A 22,306-nucleotide genomic window follows, 5' to 3' on the forward strand; every position below is an offset into this window, starting at 1 on the left:
CTGGGCAGGTTTGTATGACATGCATCAGGTGTAAAAGTTGTGGCGTCACACCAGGGAAGAGTTGGGACACTGACTGGAACCACGACAAAGGACTCTGTCCAGACTGTTCAAAACTCTATGAACTGGGTGAGGGGAGAATTGATGAATGATCTGTCACTCCTTTGTCACCTACCAATATTACCGTTCCATGTTGAGGCTAATCTTTTCTGAATGCCTCTTTCTCTCATAAGGTAACTACTGTCCAATCTGCTTCAAGTGCTATGAGGACAATGACTATGACAGTCAGATGATGCAGTGTGGCACCTGTAACCACTGGGTACATGCCAAGTGTGAGGATCTAACAGGTGACTTTTATTCTTTTATCTTTGAGGATGAAAATACCCTAACTGATGGCATCGAAGCCTTGTGCTCATTAACACTGGCAAAGACATGTCAAACTTAATGATTTAACATTTTTTGTTTTGAGGTTTATTTCCAAAACTTAAAAGAAAACAAAGGGCATCAGAATAGCAAAGAATGTAGTGAGCAGGAAGAAAAAAGCTGAGTGTGCATACAAAGCCCTGCTTTACATGCCCTTGGTATGTGAACATGTTTTGGTTAGAAATGCATTTCACTAAACCTCCACTGCGAAATTCCTGTCTTAAAAAATTATTTCAGATGAGCTGTATGAGATCCTGTCCAGCTTGCCAGAGAGTGTCGTATATTCATGTCGGCCATGCAGTGTGACCCAGCCCAGTGCCTGGAGGGAGCTGCTGTACATTGAGCTCAGGGCTGGGGTGGAAAAGGTGCTGGCTTGCTTGCTCTCCTCCACCCTTACCCAGCACCTTGTTACCTGCTCACAGGTAGAAGACTCAGCTTTCTTTCTTATGAATCAAAAGCCTTGAATGAAAAAAGGGCGGTCACACAATGTGTTTGTTGGAGTGCTTGTTACAGTTCCCTGGAATTTATGTATCTTTTACATGATGCGCTGATGCAGTACTGAAACTTGTGAAATACAATGTGTCAAATATGCTTTGGTTTCTGCTGCAGTGTGAAAAGTTGGTTGACCCTGACATTGGAATAGAAGGACAGCCAGCCTGTGACCTCCGAGCTGTAGGCAAGAAGTTTGACAAAGGCCTTTATACTACGTTGGTGAGTAAACCAGTGTTATTCAGTGTCTCAACACTTGAGTACTTCAGCAAATACATTTTTCACAGTCAGTAGTTTTTCATCCTATGCACCTAATAAGGCGTTCTGATATGCTTGAACTCTAACCACACAGGAAAACTAGGGAAATCATATGATGTCCCTGATAACCAAAGTTAAACAATTTGTAGCTTTAAAGCCACTTATTGATTTTCAAAAGGGGAGTCTAAGAATAGGTGCCAGCCCCTCCTTCCACGGTATTATAGGTGGTGACATGACTCTAATAGTGTTTCTCCATCTTGGTGTTGTTCTGCAAGGCATCATGCTTCCACAGTGGTATGGGAAAATAAGTTATGCAACTTAATGCACACTAAAAATGTTGTGTGTGTTTTGTTTTGTTTTTTTAATAGAAAATGTTTCATGAAGATGTGGTTCAGGTTGTGCGAAAGAGGCTTGAGCAAGAAGAGGATCTTCCAGAGGAGCAGAGACCTACTGCCCTTGCACGCTCTTACTATTTAAAGGTGCTGTAGGACAAAAAAGTAGAATTGTCTGTAAACCTATTAGTTATTTTAGGATTATAGTAGGGCTGCACGATATGACCTAAAATCAAAATCACGATTTATTGGCCATTTTACCTCGATAACGATAAATGAACGATAATTACATTTTTCCACCACTGACACTGCGTTTTTCAATTTTTTTGTATAAAGTTTGTCAGAGCCTTATCATCAAAATTATCGTCATGTTAAAAATATGTCTAACAGCTTCAGAATTTCGATGTCGATACATTTTCAATTAATCGTCCAGCCCTAGATTATAGTGTGAGAAACTAGTGAAGCTATGTTATAGTTGTAGAAATTCAAGTAAGTAAGCATTTATAATTAACTGATGTGATTTTTGTCTTTAGCTCCTCGAGGAAGTATTTAATTGGTTCAACAGCCAAGACCCAAAGGTGTGGAACTCTTGTACCAAAGACTTGCCCATGTGAGTAATGGTTTCCATTTACTGGTTTGTATGATAATAATTAAGTGCATACATTTTTGGAAAAAAAAACAGATGTTTTAAAAGTATTTGATAAATCATGATTTTGAGTTTGATGTACTTGTATACATATATGAAAGGTACAAGCACTGCTTTGTTTTTTTTATGGCATGAACTGTCAAATTCTTTCTTTAATAGGGGGATGCTGTCCCATGCTGTTCATCCTCCTACAACGGAGCATGTTTACGCCCGGTGGCAAGAGAGGGAGGAGCTCGCGTCCAGGGCCCCACTGGGGCTCCTGCAGGAGGACAATGGACAAAGCTTAGATGTAAAGGAAGAAGAGGCAGTTTCTCCGTTGTCTGGGGAGCCAACAAGTCGCAACCACTTCAAAACCAGCAGGGCTGTCAGGCTCAAATTCAAAGGTAATTGAATTCAGGAGAGATGAAGTTTGAATTGGCTACTCGTATTTATGTTAAAAAATCTTTTGCAGTGTTTGGCCATTTAAGTCTTAACTTTTGTACATTTATGTAGGGAAAAGAGGCCGTCTTTCAAAAGCTGATTTAGACACCGGATGGTCTAAGGATGACGAGAGACAGTGCACACTGTGCCAAAAATATGGTGACCTCAAACCTAATGTAAGTAATATTCAGTTCAGAGTAAATTGTAATTACCCAACTTGGAGAGTAAACTACTTGTAAATACTGTACTTGCAGTTGATTGGTTACTCGAGGGGTTTAACAATTGTTTTGTGGCTGTTGTTCCATAGGAAGCAGGCCGGTTGCTGTACTTGGGCCAGAATGAGTGGGCACATGTCAACTGCTGTCTGTGGTCCGCTGAGGTGTTTCAAGAGGATAATGGCTCTCTACTACACGTACACAGTGCTGTCACAAGGGGCCGCTTGATGGTTGGTTGTTAATCAACTCATAATTTGATTTACCTGTTTAATAATGTACATTACTATACAATACTATTTGGAATCTGAATTTGATTGCTTGTAAACTTGTATATAAATGCTGATATTTGACGATTAAAAAACATCTGATAGCAGGTTCTAATCGTAAACAAATATGCATTATAATTGATTGCTCTTCCTTTTATTACATCAATCCCAACCCCTTCTTAGCGATGTGAACGCTGCAACCAGACTGGTGCCACAGTGGGCTGCTGTCTGACATCATGTCAAAGCAACTATCACTTCATGTGTGCCCGCTCCCGTCACTGTGTGTTCCAGGAGGATAAGAAGGTCTATTGCTACAAACACCGACATCTCATCAGTGGCAGGGTACATTTTTGATCTTCCAATTCTCCCAAAAGCCTCTGATCGTATCTGTTTAAAGGTTTTGAATTTGATTCTGGATTGCATTATCAAGTTTTTTCCTTTTTGTTTTAAAGATGATAACTGGTCAAGAATTTGAAGTAAACCGCAGGGTGTATGTGGATTTTGAGGGGATCAGCCTCCGCAGAAAGTTCTTGACTGGACTTGAACCAGAATCAATCAACCTGATGATTGGTAAGCACCTATCTTTTAGCTGGTTTCCTGTTCACTCCTTGGCATTTACTAATAATGATCCTATGTTTAACTAATTGGTATCTAAATTGTCACTACACAGGTTCCCTACAGATAGACCAACTGGGTGTGCTGACAGAACTTTCAGCTATTAAAGGAAAACTGTTTCCTGTGGGTTTTCAGTAAGTTGCATTTTATCTTTTTTAACTTGATTATATAAATAAATCACATGGAACATGGCATGAAAAGCCCTTTCAAAACTTTCTTCTTCCTTTCTAAGGTGCACTCGTTGGTACTGGAGTACAGTTAATCCATTGCGCCGGTGCAAATATACATGTACAGTGCGGGAGGTTCGGCCCGTTGTCCCTGAGAAGCCTGTTGAGGAAATGCCTGACCAAGGAGAAAATCACACCATTGCTCACAGCCCCTGTCCACTACCTGGTGCGTATTTTACTACTGAAAAATTGCAGTACATTCAGAAGTTATTTACTGTAAATTGATAGATTAAGATATTAATAGTTTCCTAAACCATTTTTATGAATCTTTAGAATCTGAAGCCCAAGAGACTGATTTAACAGAATCCCAACCCCCAATGGTGGAAACCTTTATCCTTGGACCTACCCCCAAGTCAGATCATGGTGCAAGGCCAAAGGTTCCCAGGAGACCAGCTGGAGGAATGTTTCGACCACTGCCTTCCCCAGGTAAAATATAAATTCATGAAAATATTTTTAGTAAGTTCACTAACAAAACATATGTTGATCCAATCAAAAGCACACAAGTCTCAATTCTGATTTCCTCTTAGGAGTAATCCAGTTGAAACCACACCACATATTAACCATAAGTGATCTGGAGGACACTCGAAGGGTTCGTCGCCACAGCCCACACTCACAGACAACAGGCCTCCGCAGTCACATGCCCCCCCCTCCTCTGGGCCCTCTGACTGGACCCATCACCCTCCGTGCTGGAAAGTCTTCCCTTCCCAATTCCCCACTGTACCCACTTGGTGCTCCAGACAACCTGATAAGTCCATCAGCCCGCCCAGTCGGAGGTAGAAGTGCTTCCTCGGTCCGATGCCCTGGTAATACAATGACCCATTGTACCTCATCTTTCTTTCCTCAGTCTCCCTGGCAGGACGGTGCAGGAAGCTTTCCCTCTCCAAGTCTCTCTTTCTCTCCATCCATACAACATCTACCCAGAAATCGATTGTCATTTGATCTGAACCAGTCAGACTCAGTCGAGGTGCCTCACAATTTCTTAGCTTCACCAGAACCTGAAGATGTCTCTCCAGCAAATGGTACATCACCCCAGGGGGATGTAGATCAACAGAAGGATGAGGAAGAATTTCCCTACAGTGCATTCCACAAGGATCCCAACATGAGTCTGGGCCAAGAGATGAGGACAGAACTGGAGATTGAAGAGACACTCCTGAATGAAGGTGTGGCAATGAACTGTGGGGGACAAATAGTGGTGGAAGGTGATGATCAGGAGGAATTTTGGGGAAGAGCCCAAGAGGTACACAAGAGGAAGCCTCTCGTTGCCAATCTGCCAAGGTCTGCAGCCTCAGCCAGGGATGACTTGGGCAACACCTCTTCTGATGATGATATGGAGCACTATTTTGACTTCTCGAGGACAATAGTCAGCTGTCCCGGATCAAAAGATCATTCCAAGTCTCCCTCTTCCCCTTCCTCCCGGCCTATGGCTCAGCTGGATGGTGTAGATGACGGTACAGAGAGCGATGCAAGTATAGCCACCAACGATGATGCTCAGAAAGTTGAGGGTTCTAGTCAAGCTCAGATACAAGCCAAAAGCCAAAATAATAAAAATGTCCCTGAATCGGACACTACAAACGGCACACAGGCTGTTCAGGGTCTTTTTCCCAGTGCGTCATCCAATGATAAGCACACCGATTCTTCATCAGTCACCATCTCAGTTGCCAGCAAAAGACCTACAGATAGTTCACCTCAAGCTCCACCTAAATCCTGTGATTCCAGGCGATCAAATGAGAACAGCATGGGGTTTGTTTCTCCACAAACCTTGGTAAACTTCCCACTCAAAGTAAATCAGGAGACCGTGCTTCCTACTGCAGTTTGTGATGCTCTACCTAACCTACTCACAAAGGTGCCTGAGACCTCCTATTCTAAAGAGTTATTCCAAGGTTCCAGTTCAGGATTTTCCTCTGGAACACCTCTTTCTCTTGAGAGATGCGACACTAGTCCACGTTTAACTGAGATGGTTCCTTTGCTAGAAGGCACACCGCTTAAGACACAACAGTCTGAAGCTTGTAAACCCCTGAACTCAGAGCCTGACAGCAGCAACTCCACTGTGTTGATGAACCACTTAACAGCGAATACAATGGGACCCTCATTAGCAGATTCTGCTGATACCAGTCAGGGCACCCTGCTGGATCTTCTTCACCCCTCCCCTGTATTGTCTACAGATGTACAGACCCCCTCTCAAGGCCTTGTAGACTCTCTGCAGATGTATTCCTGTTTACCAGGTTTCAGTCAGCCTCCTCTAACGAGTATTACACTTCAGCCAGTAACATCCTCACAAGAGTCAACAACCTTCCAATCCATGGGGCCTCTGTCTACTAAACTAACCACCCTCACTCCTGTTGGAGATGTGGCACAAACACTGCTAAATGTTACCCCTCAAAACGATCCAGTGCTATCAGCTACGTCAGGCACTTGTACCCCAGCAGGAACATGTGGAACGGTCTCTCTACCTATCTACTCCACACAAACGCAGCCATTGGTTTCTACAGCCGTCACCATCGTTTCTTCTTCTGCGTCTATCTCGTGTCTTTCTGGACTGTCAGCACAATGTTCAACAGCTCCAACGCCTTTCCAAACCACGTCAGCCCCTGTGATCTTAAATGGTTACAGCTCGTCATCTTTGCAGAAGGAAGCTACATCAGGTCACACAATCTCCATCAACTTTTCTACACCCAGACCAGCTTTAGAACCTCAACAGCCAGTGGTTCCACAAGCTTTACCTGGACATGCTATTCTTACGGTGAAGGAGGTGGGAGGTCCAAATGTGGATCCTACACCACATGTCCTGCTTGTGAACCGCCTCGGACAGATCTTTGTGAAGAACCCAGAAAGCAACACTTTCCAGCTGCCCACTCCCAGCTCCCCCTCCTTCAACTGTGTCACTCAGATTGCCAGCCTTTTGCAGAGCAATGCACTGTCAGCAACACTAGCAGCAGCTGGTACTATGACTGCTCCACCCCCCGGGGCAAACGTTGCAACAGCATTTCCTGCGTCACTTACACCCACAGTTCAGAATCCAACCACAATTACGCAGCTGCTAACTCACAATAGCAACGGTGCAGTGGCATCAGTTAATGCGAAAAAGCCAAGAAAGAGTGCAAAAAACCCCAAAGATGAAACCGCTCCAGAGTTGAAAAAAACAAAGAAGAAGAAGGATTCAAGTGCATCCAGAAAATCCAAGGCCTCAGGGCAGCCTTTTCCATCAACTGAGATTCCTCCCATGACTCCTGCTGAAAGTGCTCAAGCAATTATTAATCAAGCAATGGCGAGTAACTACACCCCCAAGTGGAGTGGGCTTCAAACACTAACCCCTTCCTCACTAGTATTGCCACCCGGCCTATTAATTGAACCAGAGCCTCCAGTGTTGCCTCGCTCTCCATCAGTACCACCAACACCAGCTCCTGCACCCCGACCTCGCACCCACGTCCGCATGAAGAGAGTGTCTTCGCTTTCAGACCGTATTGTCACAAAGAAGTCTAAGGTTGATTTCCTAAAACCAGAGCCCCCCAGTGAGGATGATGGGTGTCACAGACCTACCTTTCCAAGCATCTCCAGCAGGGCTTCAGGAGTCCGCATCAAGACCCCAACAGTGAAAGAAGTACTAAACCTGGACCAATTAAAGGAGGAGCATATAAGCGATTCTGATAGCGCAGGGTAAGATTTGATGTTTTCCTTAAATAGGGCTGTAACAAATATTTTCATTATTAACTAATTGAAAAAGAAAAGCAGCCCATCTATTTAAAGGGATGGTTCGGCGTAATTTCAACCTAGGGTCCTTGGCATCATGACCTCGACCCAAACCAGCACTGACAGCCAAATGGCTTAGTACAGGCGCTAATGGAACCAAAGGTGTATCTCGTAAATTACCCCACTAATAATGCCCGGAATGGTACCAAACTTCTACAGTAGTACAAATAGGTTCTGTACTCCTAAAACGATGCATTGGAAAGTTTGTAAGTACATCAGGAGTTTATTTAAATAACACTTGCCTGACGGCTTTGGTCTCTACGAGCAGCAAGCCGTGAGACGGCAGTAAGACGAGTGCGTAGGGACCGTCTGCAAACTACACCGAAAAGAGATACAACAAAAACATTTATTTTTCCAAGTGAAAAAAGCTTTTGGGGGGGTTGTTTGGCTCGAGGTCATGGTGCAAAGGACCCTAGGGTGAAATTACTCCAAACCATCCCTTTAACAAGCTGGAACCAGCGAACGATTAACCTATTCGATCTAATCTAATATGCTTATTTGAAATGAAGCTAACAAAAAAAATGAAATTAAAGCTGAGATTAATATACACACTATTACGAGTTGTTAAAGTACTAGTGGAGCTTACGATCTAAGCTCCACTAGTACAACATCATCCAACATCCAATTTTTTTTGCAACATCGACAGATGTTTTTTCAGTGACTTCAAATAAGCTTCTATAACTTACATTAATTTTCTTTATGTATGGCATACTTTTGAATTTACTAGACCAATACAGCATCGGTGTTCCCATTGTGGGTTTTAGAAACGGTATATTAAACAGGAAAAATGTATTACATTGAGTGCATTTGGTTACTGTTTTGTGTTTAAACATTTGTGTTAAAGCTTTTGTACTCTTATCTTTCTCAGATCAGAGCCTTGGGATTATATGGCCAGGGGTGAACAAGGCAAACAGCATGCATGGGAACCAGTGGGACTCAGCACCCTAACTGACTGGAAGAAATACTCTGGTAGTCTTGAGTTTTAACTGCATAATTTAATGATTTATTTGAGTAAAAAAATCCTTAGTTCAACAATGTCTCCCACATATGGTATGACACTAACTTTGCTTAAATTGTAGCCACAACATGTAAGTGGTGTAAAAGACTGTATATACTGTGGTCTGTTTTAGGCGCTGCTTCTACCACAGATGAGGAACCACCATCGTCTGACGAGGATGAGGAATTTCCAACTAACAGAGACCAGCCATACCTAAGATTTGAGATCACAAGCGATGATGGTTTCAGTGTGGAGGCAGACAGTATTGAGGGTAAGGCTAATATTGCGTAAGAAATATTTCCCTCAAAAGCCTTCTAAATTTATCGAACATGTTCTCAAAATAATAAAACAAGTTTCTTGAATGAATTGGTAATTCTGTATCCATTAATGTTCATTGTATTCACTTCATTACGCCTAATTCTTAACTCTCCCTTCAGTGGCTTGGAAAGCAGTAATAGACGGGGTGCAGGAGGCACGAGCTATTGCGAGGTTGAGACCTCTGACCTTTCAGAGGATCACCGGTGCTCATATTCTGGGTCTCGTCCATGATGCAGTGGTGTTCTTGCTGGAGCAACTTCAAGGAGCCCACCGCTGTCAACGTCATGCCTTCCGTTTCTTCAAACAGTTCACACAGGAGGACGACCTCCCTGTCAATCCCAGTGGTTGTGCCCGCTCTGAGCTGTACCTTAGGTATGTATACCAGTTAGAGTTCCAGATCAGTTCTGCTTATTGCTCTTTTGTCTTTGTTGAATCTTTTATCTAGTCCTTTTCTCTAAACGTAGGTGGAAAAAGTACAGGTGCATTACAAATGATTTTTTTTCTAAAAAAGTGTGATGTTTTAAAGCTATAGTGCACTATTTTATGTTAATGGATGTCCGTTACTTTTAAGCCATTGCCAAATGAGTTGATACAAAGCTAATTAAGACCGTCAGCTCCACACAACTCTCTCTGTATTTCTCAGTGTGGCTATGTTTACAAAATGGTGTAGGCCAGGCAACTTGACTACACAGTGCACAGAAGGTCGAGTGAAGATAATTACCTCTTCTGAAGAGTCCATGTGTTTTTAATCCTTCTTGGCTACTAGCAACTGCGTGGAGGAGGGGTAGGGGTGGTGTGTGATCACAGTGTTTCACAGTGAATTCCTAATGGAGGAGACAGAAACTACTCACTATAGCTTTAATGTATTTGACTTTTTGAATCAGTCTATACTTATCTATATATCCTTTTCTCTTTTCTCTCAACAGGAAGTCCACATTTGACATGTTTAACTTCCTGGCTTCTCAGCATAGACAGCTTCCTGACATTGGGCCTTACGACGATGAGGAAGATGAGGTTCTTTTGAAGTCCACAAGGTCAGGCTTCACTCATTTAGCTGTAGATTTTTCCTCTGTTAAAATGTAGTAACACTTTCCTTGCTGTTTTTTTTTTTTTTTTTTTGGCCTTGTTTTTAAATCGCAAATAATCTTTTCTGGATGTTTTTGGTGAATTATCGTCTGCTCTTCCTCTTAGACGGGCCACTAGTTTGGAGTTGCCCATGGCCATGCGCTTCAGACATCTGGAAAGGACATCAAAGGAGGCTGTAGGCGTGTACAGGTCAGCACAGTACTACATTTGCAAAATAATCTGAATTCTATACAATACTTCAACACATATTTTGATTTGGGTTATTGTCTTGGAGGAGCACCTGGCGACAGCAATGTTGGGTTTCAACATTCTGGGTGGGAACAATTAAACTGTATTGCAAATCATTTTCATAGCAAATGCCTTTGTGAGGACAGTGCCACAAGTGACTCAAACAAGAAGTTCCAGTCATCATTAGTTACACATGCAATGTTTAAGGTCACCATTTAAGTGTAAAAAATAGTAATATTCACATGGTAAGTTTACAACCCACAGATAGCCAAAAACATTATAAAAATGGTCTGAGAAAATGTTTAGAGAGTTTCAATCAGCATCAAGGACAATTATAGTTATACTGACGAGGACAATGATTTTTTTGGAGACTACCCAAATCCTTTCTGGGAATATTAGGGCTTTGTTTAAAATTTACTTGTGGAATATTTTAAGTGAGACAAACTAATGACCAATGAGTTTTGTCCATTGAAATGTATTGTGTAGCTTTAGTGCCATCTATTCATGAAAGGCTATCAAATGTCGCAGGATCACTTTGCCTAAGTACATGTCATTTTGGGGAATATGCAAATGTGAATGAAATGGAAAAAAGGTGGGGGGGATTAGATAAACTTTGTAGGTGGAGTGGAAAAAATGTATTACCGAATATTTGTGCAGGCTGTGTGGCCGATTATGAATAGTCAGACCCATATAAGGGAGAGCTGACGTAACCAGTGTAGATGGCGTGACTCCATTTCTTTATAATTAATTAAGATAATGGATACAGTGTGGCTTAGCTGTTAGTCACACAGAGGCCTCTGACATTTCTGAAGTAATTGGTATAAAAAATGCATGGCTGTTGACCAGATGTGTGAGTAACAGTTTTATGGAGGAGGAAGCTACCGTTTATACAATGTGGGAGACTCATACACAGCATGAAAACAAGCAAGATACTAAAACAAATCTCTGAAACAAGACCTACAGCCATGCTTTCGGTTCTGTCTGGCTGTATTTAGACACGCTGATCTTTGAGCAAAATTCTAAAGTTAGTATGCTAACGTGGTCCCATTGAAAATCTCTACATGTTGATGTTCAGCAGATAAGCATGTTAGCATGCCAACATTTGCTAATTACCACAAAACACAAATTACAGCTGAGGCTGACAGGGATGTCATTATTTTTGCAGGTTTTTGGTTATAAACCAAAGTATTGGACAAATAACATATTTTTTTTTATTTTTGAAATCTTAAACTACTTTTTAATGGTTCAATTATGCACTTTAGATCTGTTGGTGTGCTAGTCCACTGTTTTAATAAATAGACTGAATTATGTTTATTAGTATAATGAAATCCCTTTTTCATTTTTATTCCCTAGTTTATTTTATTTCTCAAATCTTTTAATGGTCCCATGGCATGAACATTTCACTTTATGAGGTTTTTTAACATTAATATGCGTTCCCCCAGCCTGCCTATGATCCCCCAGTGGCTAGAAATGGTGATAGGTGTAAACCGAGCCCTGGGTATCCTGCTCTGCCTTTGAGAAAATGAAAGCTCAGATGGGCCGATCTGGAATCTCGCTCCTTATGAGGTCATAAGGAGCAAGGTTACCTCCCCTTTCACTGCTTTGCCCGCCCAGAGAATTTGGCCCACCCAATGAGAAAGCGAGACATCATGGCTTTCAAACGAGCAAAGTGGCAGTTGGTCAAGGCCAAATGAACTTCTCTGACCTAACCGGACCTTTTGTGCGTCTGTTGCAGGTCTGCTATCCACGGCCGTGGTCTTTTCTGCAAGAGGAACATCGAAGCAGGGGAGATGGTTATTGAATACGCAGGCATCGTTATTCGCTCAGTGCTCACTGACAAAAGGGAGAAGTACTACGATGGCAAGGTCGGTCGGGTTTCTGTTTCTTTGATCAGTTTCATTCAAATGTAGCCTACAATAATTGAGGGTTAAAGCTGCGAAAGGTTAGAGGATGTATCAATAGGTTTCATGTTTGCCTTTGCAGGGTATTGGCTGTTACATGTTCCGCATCGATGACTTTGATGTGGTGGATGCAACCATGCACGGCAACGCAGCAAGATTCATCAACCACTCCTGTGAACCCAACTGCTACTCTCGAGTGATCAACGTGGAAGGCCGGAAGCATATCGTCATCTTTGCTCTTCGGAAGATCTACAGGGGGGAGGAGCTCACATATGACTACAAGTTCCCCATTGAAGACGCCAGCAGCAAACTCAACTGTAACTGTGGGACCCGGCGATGTCGGCGTTTCCTCAACTGAGACTTGCCTCGTATGATAATTGGAGGATCCTGTTTATTAGTCAGCCTTAAATTAAGGTCTTGGGGAAGCAGCGGGCAGTGTGCACAGAAGGGGGAATTAGCCACTATGAGACCAGTCGGGAATATTTGGCTGGTCAGAAGTTATGTGTGGACATTTTTATGGATTGTAGAAGAGAAGAACCTCCTCAGAAAGTTCACGTTTTTTTAATTTTTCCTGGGAAAGCGTTCCGATGTACAGCAGACACAATAACCACAACAGTAAATATTGTGGAAGTGGTTTTGATGTTCATGAGAACAGGAGATTTAAAACCAGACGTTAAAAACGTAGGGTTTCCTGGATCAGTATGGATGACACCAACAGAATTTATTTGATACACACGTCAAGCCTTATTTGTTTTGAATCATTGCTGAAACCCTATAGCTAGGCGTTGAGAGATTCCTTATACGTTTTTATTCTTTTCTGTCTATAATACACTTGTAATCACGATTGCTCCATCCTCCAGTGATGGGAACATTATTGCCCCATCCGTGCAGTGGTGAAGTCAGTTCTTGAGCCATACATTCACCCGAACCTTTATTTGTGTGTTTTATCTTTCATTTAAAACTTCTCACATTGTTAATATTTTTTTTTTTTTTGCTTCGAGAATGACAAAACAACCATGGTGCTAAGCTTTGAAAGGTCTTTAACGTCTTTAGTTGGACAAAAATGTCCTGCAAATCAGGAATTGTTTGGCTGTTTATTCACCCTGCTGAGACCATTTATCTTAAATGTATGCACTCCAGCAGTACTCTGATCGTCATTGGAATAGAAAGAGTCTGCTAAGTTTCACACTTAAGATCATCAGTGTGCATCTCTTCCTCTCTTCCTGTGTTGACTTTAAAATAGATAGCAATCTTAACGGTTTCAGTCAGTAACCATAGTGTCATATTTATGAAGACAGAATCGGTCTTTAAGACGTTGTTTTTCCTCTTGATGTACAGTGTATGTAGCAAACACTACCCAAGCCAAAATAGAAGAGTTGTGGTGAATATCAGTTTTTTAAATATATATTTTATTACTCTCATGGCATGCTCATTACCTATTGCAATAAGACGTTGCTGCCCTAAAGTTGCACATAAATAACCATCAAACGTACAAATTATCTTCCTCTTTTTGAAACCTGCTACAGTTTGCCTCTTAATCAGGGAGAGCACTGGTATAAAGCATCGCCACTGAGTGCGTATATTCAGCACCTGCGCAGACTTTCTAGAGGTTTAAGAATACATTCAGTCTGAAATGGAGCTGAGAGAATGTACTCAGCACCTTAAAATCATGTTTAATGTTGTTCTTAGTCGATGTTCAGTGCCGTCATTGATGAGGATAATCTAATTCACACACTGTTCAAATTGGTAGTTATATTTATTCATGTTTTGATTTATATTTTTAATGGTAAAAGGTTGTGCTTTGTATAAACGGTGGCGGTGTAGTGTGTTAAGAGATCTCCCCTATTTCTTTTGTTTACAACTGAGGTCCTCTGTTAAACTAATTTACTTGAATTTTCTTTTTGGGGGCAGTTTTGGCATGCGTTCAAGCCTTTATGACAAATTGTTCTAATGCAGGTAATTTTAAAAAATAATAATTTTTATTTTTTGTTACGGTAGATTACTGACTGTCTTAGAATCAGCCACAAGAGTAAAGGGAGCACTGTTTGCCTCCCCCAGCCCATGATCATCTTTTTTTTCCCCCATCATGTTTTGTCTTGATCTTAATCCCCTGTCCTTCTTGCATGTCCAATCACTGGGATGGAGCCCAGAACAACTTGTGTCAATCACCTAGCTGACAACAAGCGCAGAGTCACTCCCAACTCCTTGCAAGGATTCTACCTCAGCTGTTTACACAGATGTTTGGGAATACTGATGCAAAAATAGAGGATGATAATTTAAGAGTAGCTTGGTTTTAATGTCCTGCAGACCTGGTGAGTGTGTGCGTGCGTCTGTTTGTGTCATTTTGTATGTGCGTGTGTTTGCAATGAAGGATGGAAAGCACTAGTCAAAACCTGAAGTTATCATGACCATCTCTCCCAGAATCTGTTAAGAAAGCTGTATGTTATATATACACACATATATATAAATATATATATATATATATATATATAGTAGGGTTATTTTAAAGTAAGTGTAAAAGACATACAAATGCGAAAATATGTGATCTTTAAATTTACGTCTTTGTTACCATGTACAAATAAACCCTGGGTTTGTAAATATTTGTATACATATTTCTAAACCTGTTTAATTTTTCTATGCACTTTTTTATTTATAATGTTATTTGCTTAATAAAGATGTTAAGATGTTTGAAGAAATTCCATTTTTTATTATAAAAGATGAAGGTAGAAAAACTAATCCTGTGAAACAATAAGAATGTACGACATTATTAGGGCCACTGTTAGAAGAAAAAGTGAGATTTCGAGAATGAAGTTGTATTTATTCCGGTGAAAAAGTTTATTATTTCAAGAAGTCGTGATGGTGGCGTCGCTGTGTCGGCCTGTAAAGGGATACTACCATATCGGCAGAGCACAGAGCAATACAGCAAACTAGATTTTGGCTGCCTTTGTCATATTTACATACAGCCTAGTGACGTTAAAGGTTCATTCACACTAGATCAGGCAGTCCGGCGTTTCGCCGCAGGGTTGTGCGGCAGCGTGGGAGTGTCACATGGCTCATTTGTGTGACGTCCTATTGGGTACTTTAAACCCCCAAATGTAGCACAAGTAGACACAATTATCGTTTTCCGTCAGATCGTTTGTAGATCTTGACATTTCCTACCGCAATTGTAGGCAGCTTCATTTCATGGAGAAAGCAAAGAAACGGTCAGCTTTTACACAAACCCCTGGGCAGTCAAGTGCTTGTGTGTTTTTGTTTTTTTTACCCTCGTACCGTTTTACAGCAGCCTAAATGCATTACCCCCGTCAAAATTAATGGGAAGACTTGCCTATTTGCCAGACCGCCTGAGTATGTGCAAATGCAGCCTAATCATGACTAAGCTCTTGTCTCAGCTGTCTGGAGGAAGGGAGGTTGACACTTTAAAGCACATGTGGAAAAGACTGGGTAAAGATGATGTAATGGTGATGTAAAAAGATTAGAATATAGAAGCTGTCTGGAACTTAAGTTGTACAAAGAAAAAAGAAGGTGAGATTTCTTGCTCATCACATCACACGACTGGTTTCATTTTCTCCTATAAGGCGCTAACTGGTGCATGTAACTTATGGTCATTACCATCGCTGATTTTGCGACTGTAATGCAACCTTTTTTTGCATTATTATGACTATTCTGATTGAATTACAACTTTATTCTCGTAATTTCACCTTTTTCTCAAAATATTACTACTTTATCAGATATTGTTTCCCCTCAATGTGGCCCTAATACTCCTTTGTAGGCATGTTACAAGAGGCTTTAAAAAAACAAAATTAACATTTGAACAAAATGATTCATTAGGCTATTAATTGTGTTTCAATATGTGCATAAATCATTTTTAGATAGAAGAAGAAGAAGTACTGAAGAAGCTGTCTGGAACTTTTAGTTGTACAAAGAAAAAAAGGAGGAGGGGTTCAATGCAGAAAAATGAAAACATTTCATTAGCTCTACGTGCACAAATGCAGGTACTTCAAGGCACAAAATAGAGTTCTGCTAGTACTATTGTCCTTTCAGAGATATTTCCGTATAAACCTCTTGATCCTGCCCAGAGAAGAGTGCCAAGTTTGAAAGAAATTGCAATGCAGAGTAATTTAGTATTGCACATTTAAAAAAACATTGGGGTACTCGCAAGAGACAAATTAGGAAAAGAATGGTCCAAATTGAAGCAGCAGAAGCTGAGATATTCTGACTTTTAGTTTCTAGTATCAAGTTCCAAGAACACTGGATCCTACACTTCCCATAATGCAACTTGATAATATCTTTCATTAGAACATTTCTGTCCAATAAATGCCAATGGCTGTTTGGCTTGATATCCCTTTCCTATTTACTATGTTGTTCGCTATATTTACCCTTCGCCATTTTGCTTCTAAATTCTGTGTGAAATCTGTTCTATATAGCCTGGCATTGCCAGACTTATTCCCAAATGCGTATTAGTCTGGACCTAGTCAGTTAATTTTAGATTTTTAAGGGGCTGGACCAAAATGCCTCTGGACGCAATCGGATAGACCTACAACCAATCCAAGCAACAAAACGTGTGACATAGCGCTGATCTTGATTGATACAGTATTTGATCGGCACCGCGTAGCTTGACAGTTTGAACTGAGTTCGTGACCCTGGTGCACTGCACTGGAGCAGCTGGGCTGGAAACCTGTCTGAATGGGAGGGAGGCCAGACGTATCTGCCAGAGCAAATAGAAAACCTTTTAGATGTGTCTGGTTCCCCGGCTATGCTCTAGATGGTGGTGCCAATAACAAAATCCCAGAATGCAACAAAAAATCCCTGCCACAGAGGACATTGTACAGCTGTTTTTACAACTTGAGTAGTACTCCTTGTGAAAAGTGAACTAAACACGATATGTACAATTAGTGGATTCATCTCTTTTTTTCTATTCTGCATTAAACCACTCTCTCCCTATATTTTTACTACAGATCTGTTCAAAAAGCCTCCTTTTCCGCCATTTCTTTGTGGATTCCAAAGAAATGATCAGAGGCTCCACGCAGAGCTTTCGCCGTAACCTCTGTAAGTGGCCTGATGTTTATACTTGTGCGGTGGTGTGTGCGTCGAGCCGGCGTGTGTGTGTGTGTGTGTGTGTGTGTGTGTGTGTGTGTGTGTGTGTGTGTGTGTGTGTGTGTGTGTGTGTGGGGAGTGGGTGATAGAGCGAGGGATCAGTGAGAGAGTGACGGCGATTATCTTCGGAGCAAGTAGCGACTCTAGAGTCATAGTAAGAGAAACAAAGTGTCTCCCTTGTTCTTTCTGAACAAGGTTGGAAATCTGTAGCAGGAAAAGTTAACCCTCTCCTCAATTTCATGTTGTTTATGGAGAAGGAGAACCAGGAAATGAGTCGGGGGAAATGCAACCCTACCAAGCCACGGCAGAGCGACGTGCGTCGCTGCGACGTGTAGTTACATTTTTCGAGAGGTGCACGTCAGGCTACGGAAACCTGCGCCGTCGATTCTACGCACAACTACAAAACGGCCTTTAGGCAAACATCTGCAGTCCAAACCCTGCCCGTAAAAGGCTTTTGGCATTCACAGGTGGAATGAATATTACACAATCATCACATCCTGTCCTAATTTCCCAAGAATAGCGATGGCATCATTGCGCTCCATATGTCTGAGCAGCTTAGCCATGTACCCTACTGTCAAGTCAGGGTGCCTGCTGGTGACTCCCTCCAACACCGCTTTCAGAGGGCTCTTACTCTCCTTCATAGAGTAGGTGTAAGTAATCCAGGTGGCAGGGAAGGAGCAAAGAGACGCCAGATGTTTGGTGTTCTTTACTCCCTGAATTTCTGGATCCAACAGAATCACCAGATCTTCTAAAACATCCAGGTTGTCCAGCACTGTCTGTAAAGGCGCTGACAGGATGTTGGGACCTACAGAGGAAAGTTGGCTGGCGTTAAAATGCATTCTTTTGCCAATTTATTATATCAGTTTATTTAAGTGGTATTATCCAAGCTCAGTGTAATGGCTGTTCCAGTAATAACGCAATAGACTTAACAGCAGCCAGGGTCATACTCATTGTTACGGTTGTGACTGTTACTGTTCCAGTAGAACAGGATGCATGAGCAACGAGGTACAACCTCACCTACACATCACTAATACCCCTGAATCTTAACATTGTCACAGACTGACTCAAACATTTAGATATAGGCCTACATATTACATTCAGGGCGTTTTCACACATACCTTATTTGGTCCGGACTTTCAGACTTTTTAGTTTGACCCGAACCAAAATTACAGGTGTGAAACCTCCCCCGGACCACAGTCCGGATCAAAAGACCAAATTTTGGTGCGATAAAAAGAGGCGGTCTCGGTCCGGACCAAACTGATCCGGTTCGTTTATAGTGTGAAAGCATTTTTTGGATGGTTTGGACTTTTGGACCAAATAAGAAGCTCTGGCAGGCTCTCCTTGTGTTACAAGACTGGGGAAGCTCCTTTAAGGAATAGCTCGGTGCTTTAGTGAGAGAGAGCGAGTGACGGTGAATGCGCTCAGAGCAGACAGCTGTCGGCTATCAGAGCAGAGAATACGTCAGCAGTTTATTTGTTAAGTGGTAGTAAATGTACAGTGTAGGTTTCCGTTTGTCTCTGAATAAATTCTCCAGAAAGAAAGTTCCCGTGTCTTAAAAAACTCCGACACAGAGAGAGGATACGAGAGGATACGAGAGGACGGGGAAGCCCGTCAACAAACCAATCGATTATAAGTATCTGGAGACGGCAGGACATAGTTTTGTCACGTATAGATCTTTAGTGCGCTTGCATAACTGCAGTGCGAAACCAAAACTTACCGGATCAAATGTATACAATGTAACAAAAACATGAACCTTGGTTCGGACTTTCATGTGTGAAAACGCCCTTAGAGTTATTAGAGTAATTTCCACTCACTCAGAATCCCCTCCAGATCATTGTTACCAGGTGGGTCAGACAGAGGAGAGAACCCTGAATTGACGTATGATGATCTTCTCCTAAAAGTCAACACTGTGTTCTGGCCTGTGTTAGACAGAATAAAATGAGAGACACACATAGTTAGAGTTACAGCCAGATCCACCCAATCCCAGTATAATTACATTCCAAAGGTTTGCTTTGAAAGGGAGTGGTCAGCTTTCTGGTCAGAGACTTTTCCTGTTTTTTTTTCACTTTAATGCTCACTTATCTGTGTTGCAAACCTTTACTTTCAATATACAAACCTCTGTTCCTCTTCCTGTAGATTAGACAAGCACATAACACAACAAGCATGATGGAAATTAGGATGACCAACGGTACTGCCCCTGCAACAATAGAAGAAGGAAAAAAGGTCACGGTTAAATTTAGACTATATGAGAAATGTGTTCTGTAATCAAGTGTATGTTTAACTTACACAGTAGTACATCAGGACTACGTAGCTCTGGAGAGAGGGTAGTTGTAGTAGCTTCATTTGGTTTCAAGCTGGATCCTGTGTTTGTCTGAATCTGACAAGAAAACAGATCAAATATCAAATATAGCCGGATCAAAATAACCAAAAACCATCTGTCACGTTAAACCAAAACCATTTTCCTGTTTTTGTTCCATGTTAGAGAGGAAAATGCTCTTTCATTCTTTCTTTTAAAAGAAGGAACATGTTTTTGTAGAACAACTGTAAGGATTAAAAAGGCTCTAGGTGTATGATGAATTTATGGAATTCATGATTTTGTGACCTGCTCAGAATTATTTTAATTCTATTTTTTAAAACACTTTTATATAGGCCTACCTGCCGATAATTAGGCTACTTAACCTTCTCTAAGATAATAATAATGAAAAAAAAATAACTAAATGACTCAAACCATGAAACCAAGGATATTTTAGGTGGGCTCATTTCCGTCTACAAAATAAACCATGACGCAATAACTTCCTCTTCATCAGCATCAGCACACAATTATTTGGCCTATTGGTAGTCTATAAAAAATAAGATAAGATCATTTCCTAAAAGAATTTCCGTCGGGGCCGTGCTAGAAAAAGTTGAAACATGGTTCGGTGCTGTTGGTTCTTGAGGAGAAAGAGAGAAACTGGGATCATGTACGCCAATTCAAAACGCCTTTAAAATAATACTAGACAATGCTTACCGGCGTCCGCGTAGTCACTGGGGTCGTCGTCCTGATAGAAATTCAGAAAAAAATATTACTGAGTAGGTTTTTGCTTTGCACAAACACAAAGCGGTCTTTACTTGGTTTAAAAACAGTCATTCTAGCCGGTTTCCGCACCGTGGTAACGATACAGCCATGGTTTGGTGTGATTCTTCAACCGTTACTTAGGATGGATAATAATTAGCGATGTCATAATCAATAGGCTATTTATTTTTTGCCTTTTTCTGACATATCGACAGCCGCAGTTTTGCATTTTTTTTTCTCTCCTCCAGATTGTTAAACATGCTTTCTTACCTTTGAGCTTCGCACGTCGTGTCATGAGTTAGGCTGCACGGGCTCAAAATGTTAAACCCGGCCGGACATGATCCACAAGTTTGACAAAATAAACTGCTGCCATCATTAAACATATTGGCTTTGCACTTTTTGCTCGGGACATCGTGTATAGATCCGTCGTCACCATGGCCACAGTTAGGGGTGATTCCATATCCTGTAGGTATTGTTAAAAATAACAATAAAATATAATATAATATTGTAATATAATAATAATAATAATAATAAAAATACTACTACTAATGATTGACCTACCTGGGCGTGGGTGATGACACAACTTACATGTATTCCCATCCCAGTAGGTTTTCAGGTCAGTGCATTTTTCAGAGTGCCCCATCTTCACTGAACTGCTCTCTGGAGTAAAACATTGAGTAGGCTATCTGGCTACCTAATCTCCACACATGGCGCCTCCCACTCATCACAGCAAATGTAGGGGCATTGGTTTGAGCTGTAACAAATGCTCTTCTCTTTTCAGACCCTTGTTATGTAGTTATTTGTTTAATATTCATTGTAATAATTCATTGTTGTGAGTATTTTAACTTATCACCTACTGTCACTTAAACTGTAGATCTAATAAATGTATTATTTATTTATTTATTAGGTTTATAGGCCTATTTGGAAAACAATACCTCCGCGGTGTATTTTTACAACCAAACTCTTCTTCACTTCCTACGAGCACGAGAAATGAAATTGATAGGATACCTCTGCTATGCTGAAGTGTTAGTTTAGTTAAGCACCGCCAACATTAAATGCTGATTGAAAAAAAAAGAAAAAAAGACGAGACCAAAATGTAGTTAAAATACTATAAAGTTTATTTTCGTTGCCTTTCACCTTTTGTTCACCTCTCTCTCTCTCTCTCTCTCTCTTTCAAACACAGACAGACTCACACCGTCAGCGCCAGTCTGCGTCAGCACTCGGTCCAGTCGGCTGATTAACCCGTGACCTTAGAAGTAGAAGTAGACAGTAAGTTAGGAAACAGCTGAGATGCATATGAAATGCTTTGAGGGCCTCCTGTAAATTATTTCCGGGTAAAATGGTTCTGGAGAAAGCTGCAGCAGCAGTACAGGAGGCTAACGTGCCCAGTGGAAAATGGGGTTCAGCAATCGGCCCGTTTTAAACAAGCCCGTTGGGAACTGCAATAGTATTATTAATTCAACAAAGTGACGAATGACATTCAAGCCACAGACATTTACTGTTTGAAAATGTGTAATATGACATTGTGTTTGTCTGCTTTTAATGTTGTTTCTTGTGTTTGGTGAGCCGAAGACAAATTTCCATCCTGGTGGACAATAAAGATATAATCTATTCTATTTGTTGTGGCTTCTCAGTACATCCAACAGGCTTTAGCAAGGGCTGGAATGTATTCAAAAATCAACATCAACATTAGTTGTCACAATAATCTAAACATTAAGTATAAGTATGGTGTTTATAGGCTACATCACTGCATGGCATTCCCTTCCCTGCTGCTTACTTTCTTCTCCACCTATTTAACACATGAAGTTCTGTTTATTCATCATGCCAAGTACTTCTTAAGAAGTATAGTAAATAGTAACATCAGACAATTGTTGCCTCTTCTTTGGTGGCAGGAGTCAAAATAAGTCATCCTCAACATCTGTTGTGTTCTGGTTTCAGAATAATGACGACAGCTGGAGAACAATTAAATACAAAACAGGGTGTAGCCTGTTAAAA

General features: G+C 41.2%; 2 protein-coding genes across 4 annotated transcripts in view; one reads left to right on the plus strand and one right to left on the minus strand.

The window, feature by feature from the left end:
• Nucleotides 1-14,853, plus strand: part of kmt2bb (lysine (K)-specific methyltransferase 2Bb) — a 28,714-nt gene extending 13,861 nt beyond the window's left edge. For both annotated transcript variants that reach the window (XM_039805421.1, XM_039805423.1), the window contains exons 15-36: nucleotides 9-126; nucleotides 231-344; nucleotides 658-842; nucleotides 1,030-1,131; nucleotides 1,536-1,646; nucleotides 2,033-2,109; nucleotides 2,305-2,528; nucleotides 2,638-2,741; nucleotides 2,873-3,010; nucleotides 3,230-3,388; nucleotides 3,499-3,616; nucleotides 3,717-3,795; nucleotides 3,894-4,054; nucleotides 4,162-4,314; nucleotides 4,416-7,542; nucleotides 8,504-8,604; nucleotides 8,766-8,903; nucleotides 9,070-9,322; nucleotides 9,877-9,984; nucleotides 10,142-10,225; nucleotides 12,000-12,129; nucleotides 12,248-14,853. In XM_039805421.1, coding sequence (XP_039661355.1) covers nucleotides 9-126; nucleotides 231-344; nucleotides 658-842; nucleotides 1,030-1,131; nucleotides 1,536-1,646; nucleotides 2,033-2,109; nucleotides 2,305-2,528; nucleotides 2,638-2,741; nucleotides 2,873-3,010; nucleotides 3,230-3,388; nucleotides 3,499-3,616; nucleotides 3,717-3,795; nucleotides 3,894-4,054; nucleotides 4,162-4,314; nucleotides 4,416-7,542; nucleotides 8,504-8,604; nucleotides 8,766-8,903; nucleotides 9,070-9,322; nucleotides 9,877-9,984; nucleotides 10,142-10,225; nucleotides 12,000-12,129; nucleotides 12,248-12,523 — 6,060 coding nt within the window. In that variant the 3' untranslated portion in view covers nucleotides 12,524-14,853. The remainder of the gene's footprint in view (nucleotides 1-8; nucleotides 127-230; nucleotides 345-657; nucleotides 843-1,029; nucleotides 1,132-1,535; nucleotides 1,647-2,032; nucleotides 2,110-2,304; nucleotides 2,529-2,637; nucleotides 2,742-2,872; nucleotides 3,011-3,229; nucleotides 3,389-3,498; nucleotides 3,617-3,716; nucleotides 3,796-3,893; nucleotides 4,055-4,161; nucleotides 4,315-4,415; nucleotides 7,543-8,503; nucleotides 8,605-8,765; nucleotides 8,904-9,069; nucleotides 9,323-9,876; nucleotides 9,985-10,141; nucleotides 10,226-11,999; nucleotides 12,130-12,247) is intronic.
• A 2,462-nt stretch (nucleotides 14,854-17,315) lies between these two features.
• igflr1 (IGF-like family receptor 1) lies at nucleotides 17,316-20,989 on the minus strand. Of its 2 annotated transcripts, none has more exons than XM_039805483.1 (7): nucleotides 20,873-20,989; nucleotides 20,582-20,774; nucleotides 20,267-20,297; nucleotides 19,546-19,636; nucleotides 19,376-19,456; nucleotides 19,074-19,178; nucleotides 17,316-18,064 (listed from the first exon to the last, which is right to left on the minus strand). In XM_039805483.1, the coding sequence occupies exons 1-7, from the start codon at nucleotides 20,952-20,954 to the stop codon at nucleotides 17,739-17,741; spliced, it is 909 nt and encodes a 302-aa protein (XP_039661417.1). In that variant the 5' UTR covers nucleotides 20,955-20,989; the 3' UTR covers nucleotides 17,316-17,738. The 2 variants fall into 2 exon arrangements, with proteins under 2 accessions (XP_039661417.1, XP_039661418.1); XM_039805484.1 differs by having other exon boundaries at nucleotides 20,900-20,975.
• Nucleotides 20,990-22,306: the final 1,317 nt, after the last annotated feature.

Source organism: Perca fluviatilis, chromosome 7, assembly GCF_010015445.1.
Source record: "Perca fluviatilis chromosome 7, GENO_Pfluv_1.0, whole genome shotgun sequence".
NCBI lineage: Eukaryota > Metazoa > Chordata > Actinopteri > Perciformes > Percidae > Perca > Perca fluviatilis.

Bases quoted from the DNA above. Each gene is read 5' to 3' on its own strand.
- igflr1 (XM_039805483.1), bottom strand. From the start codon at position 20,954: ATGGGGCACTCTGAAAAATGCACTGACCTGAAAACCTACTGGGATGGG. The intron at 20,775-20,872 runs GTAGGTCAATCA...CAATACCTACAG, and splicing joins GTGTCATCACCCACGCCCAG to GATATGGAATCACCCCTAAC. The intron at 19,179-19,375 runs GTTTGTATATTG...TGTCTAACACAG, and splicing joins CTACAGGAAGAGGAACAGAG to GCCAGAACACAGTGTTGACT.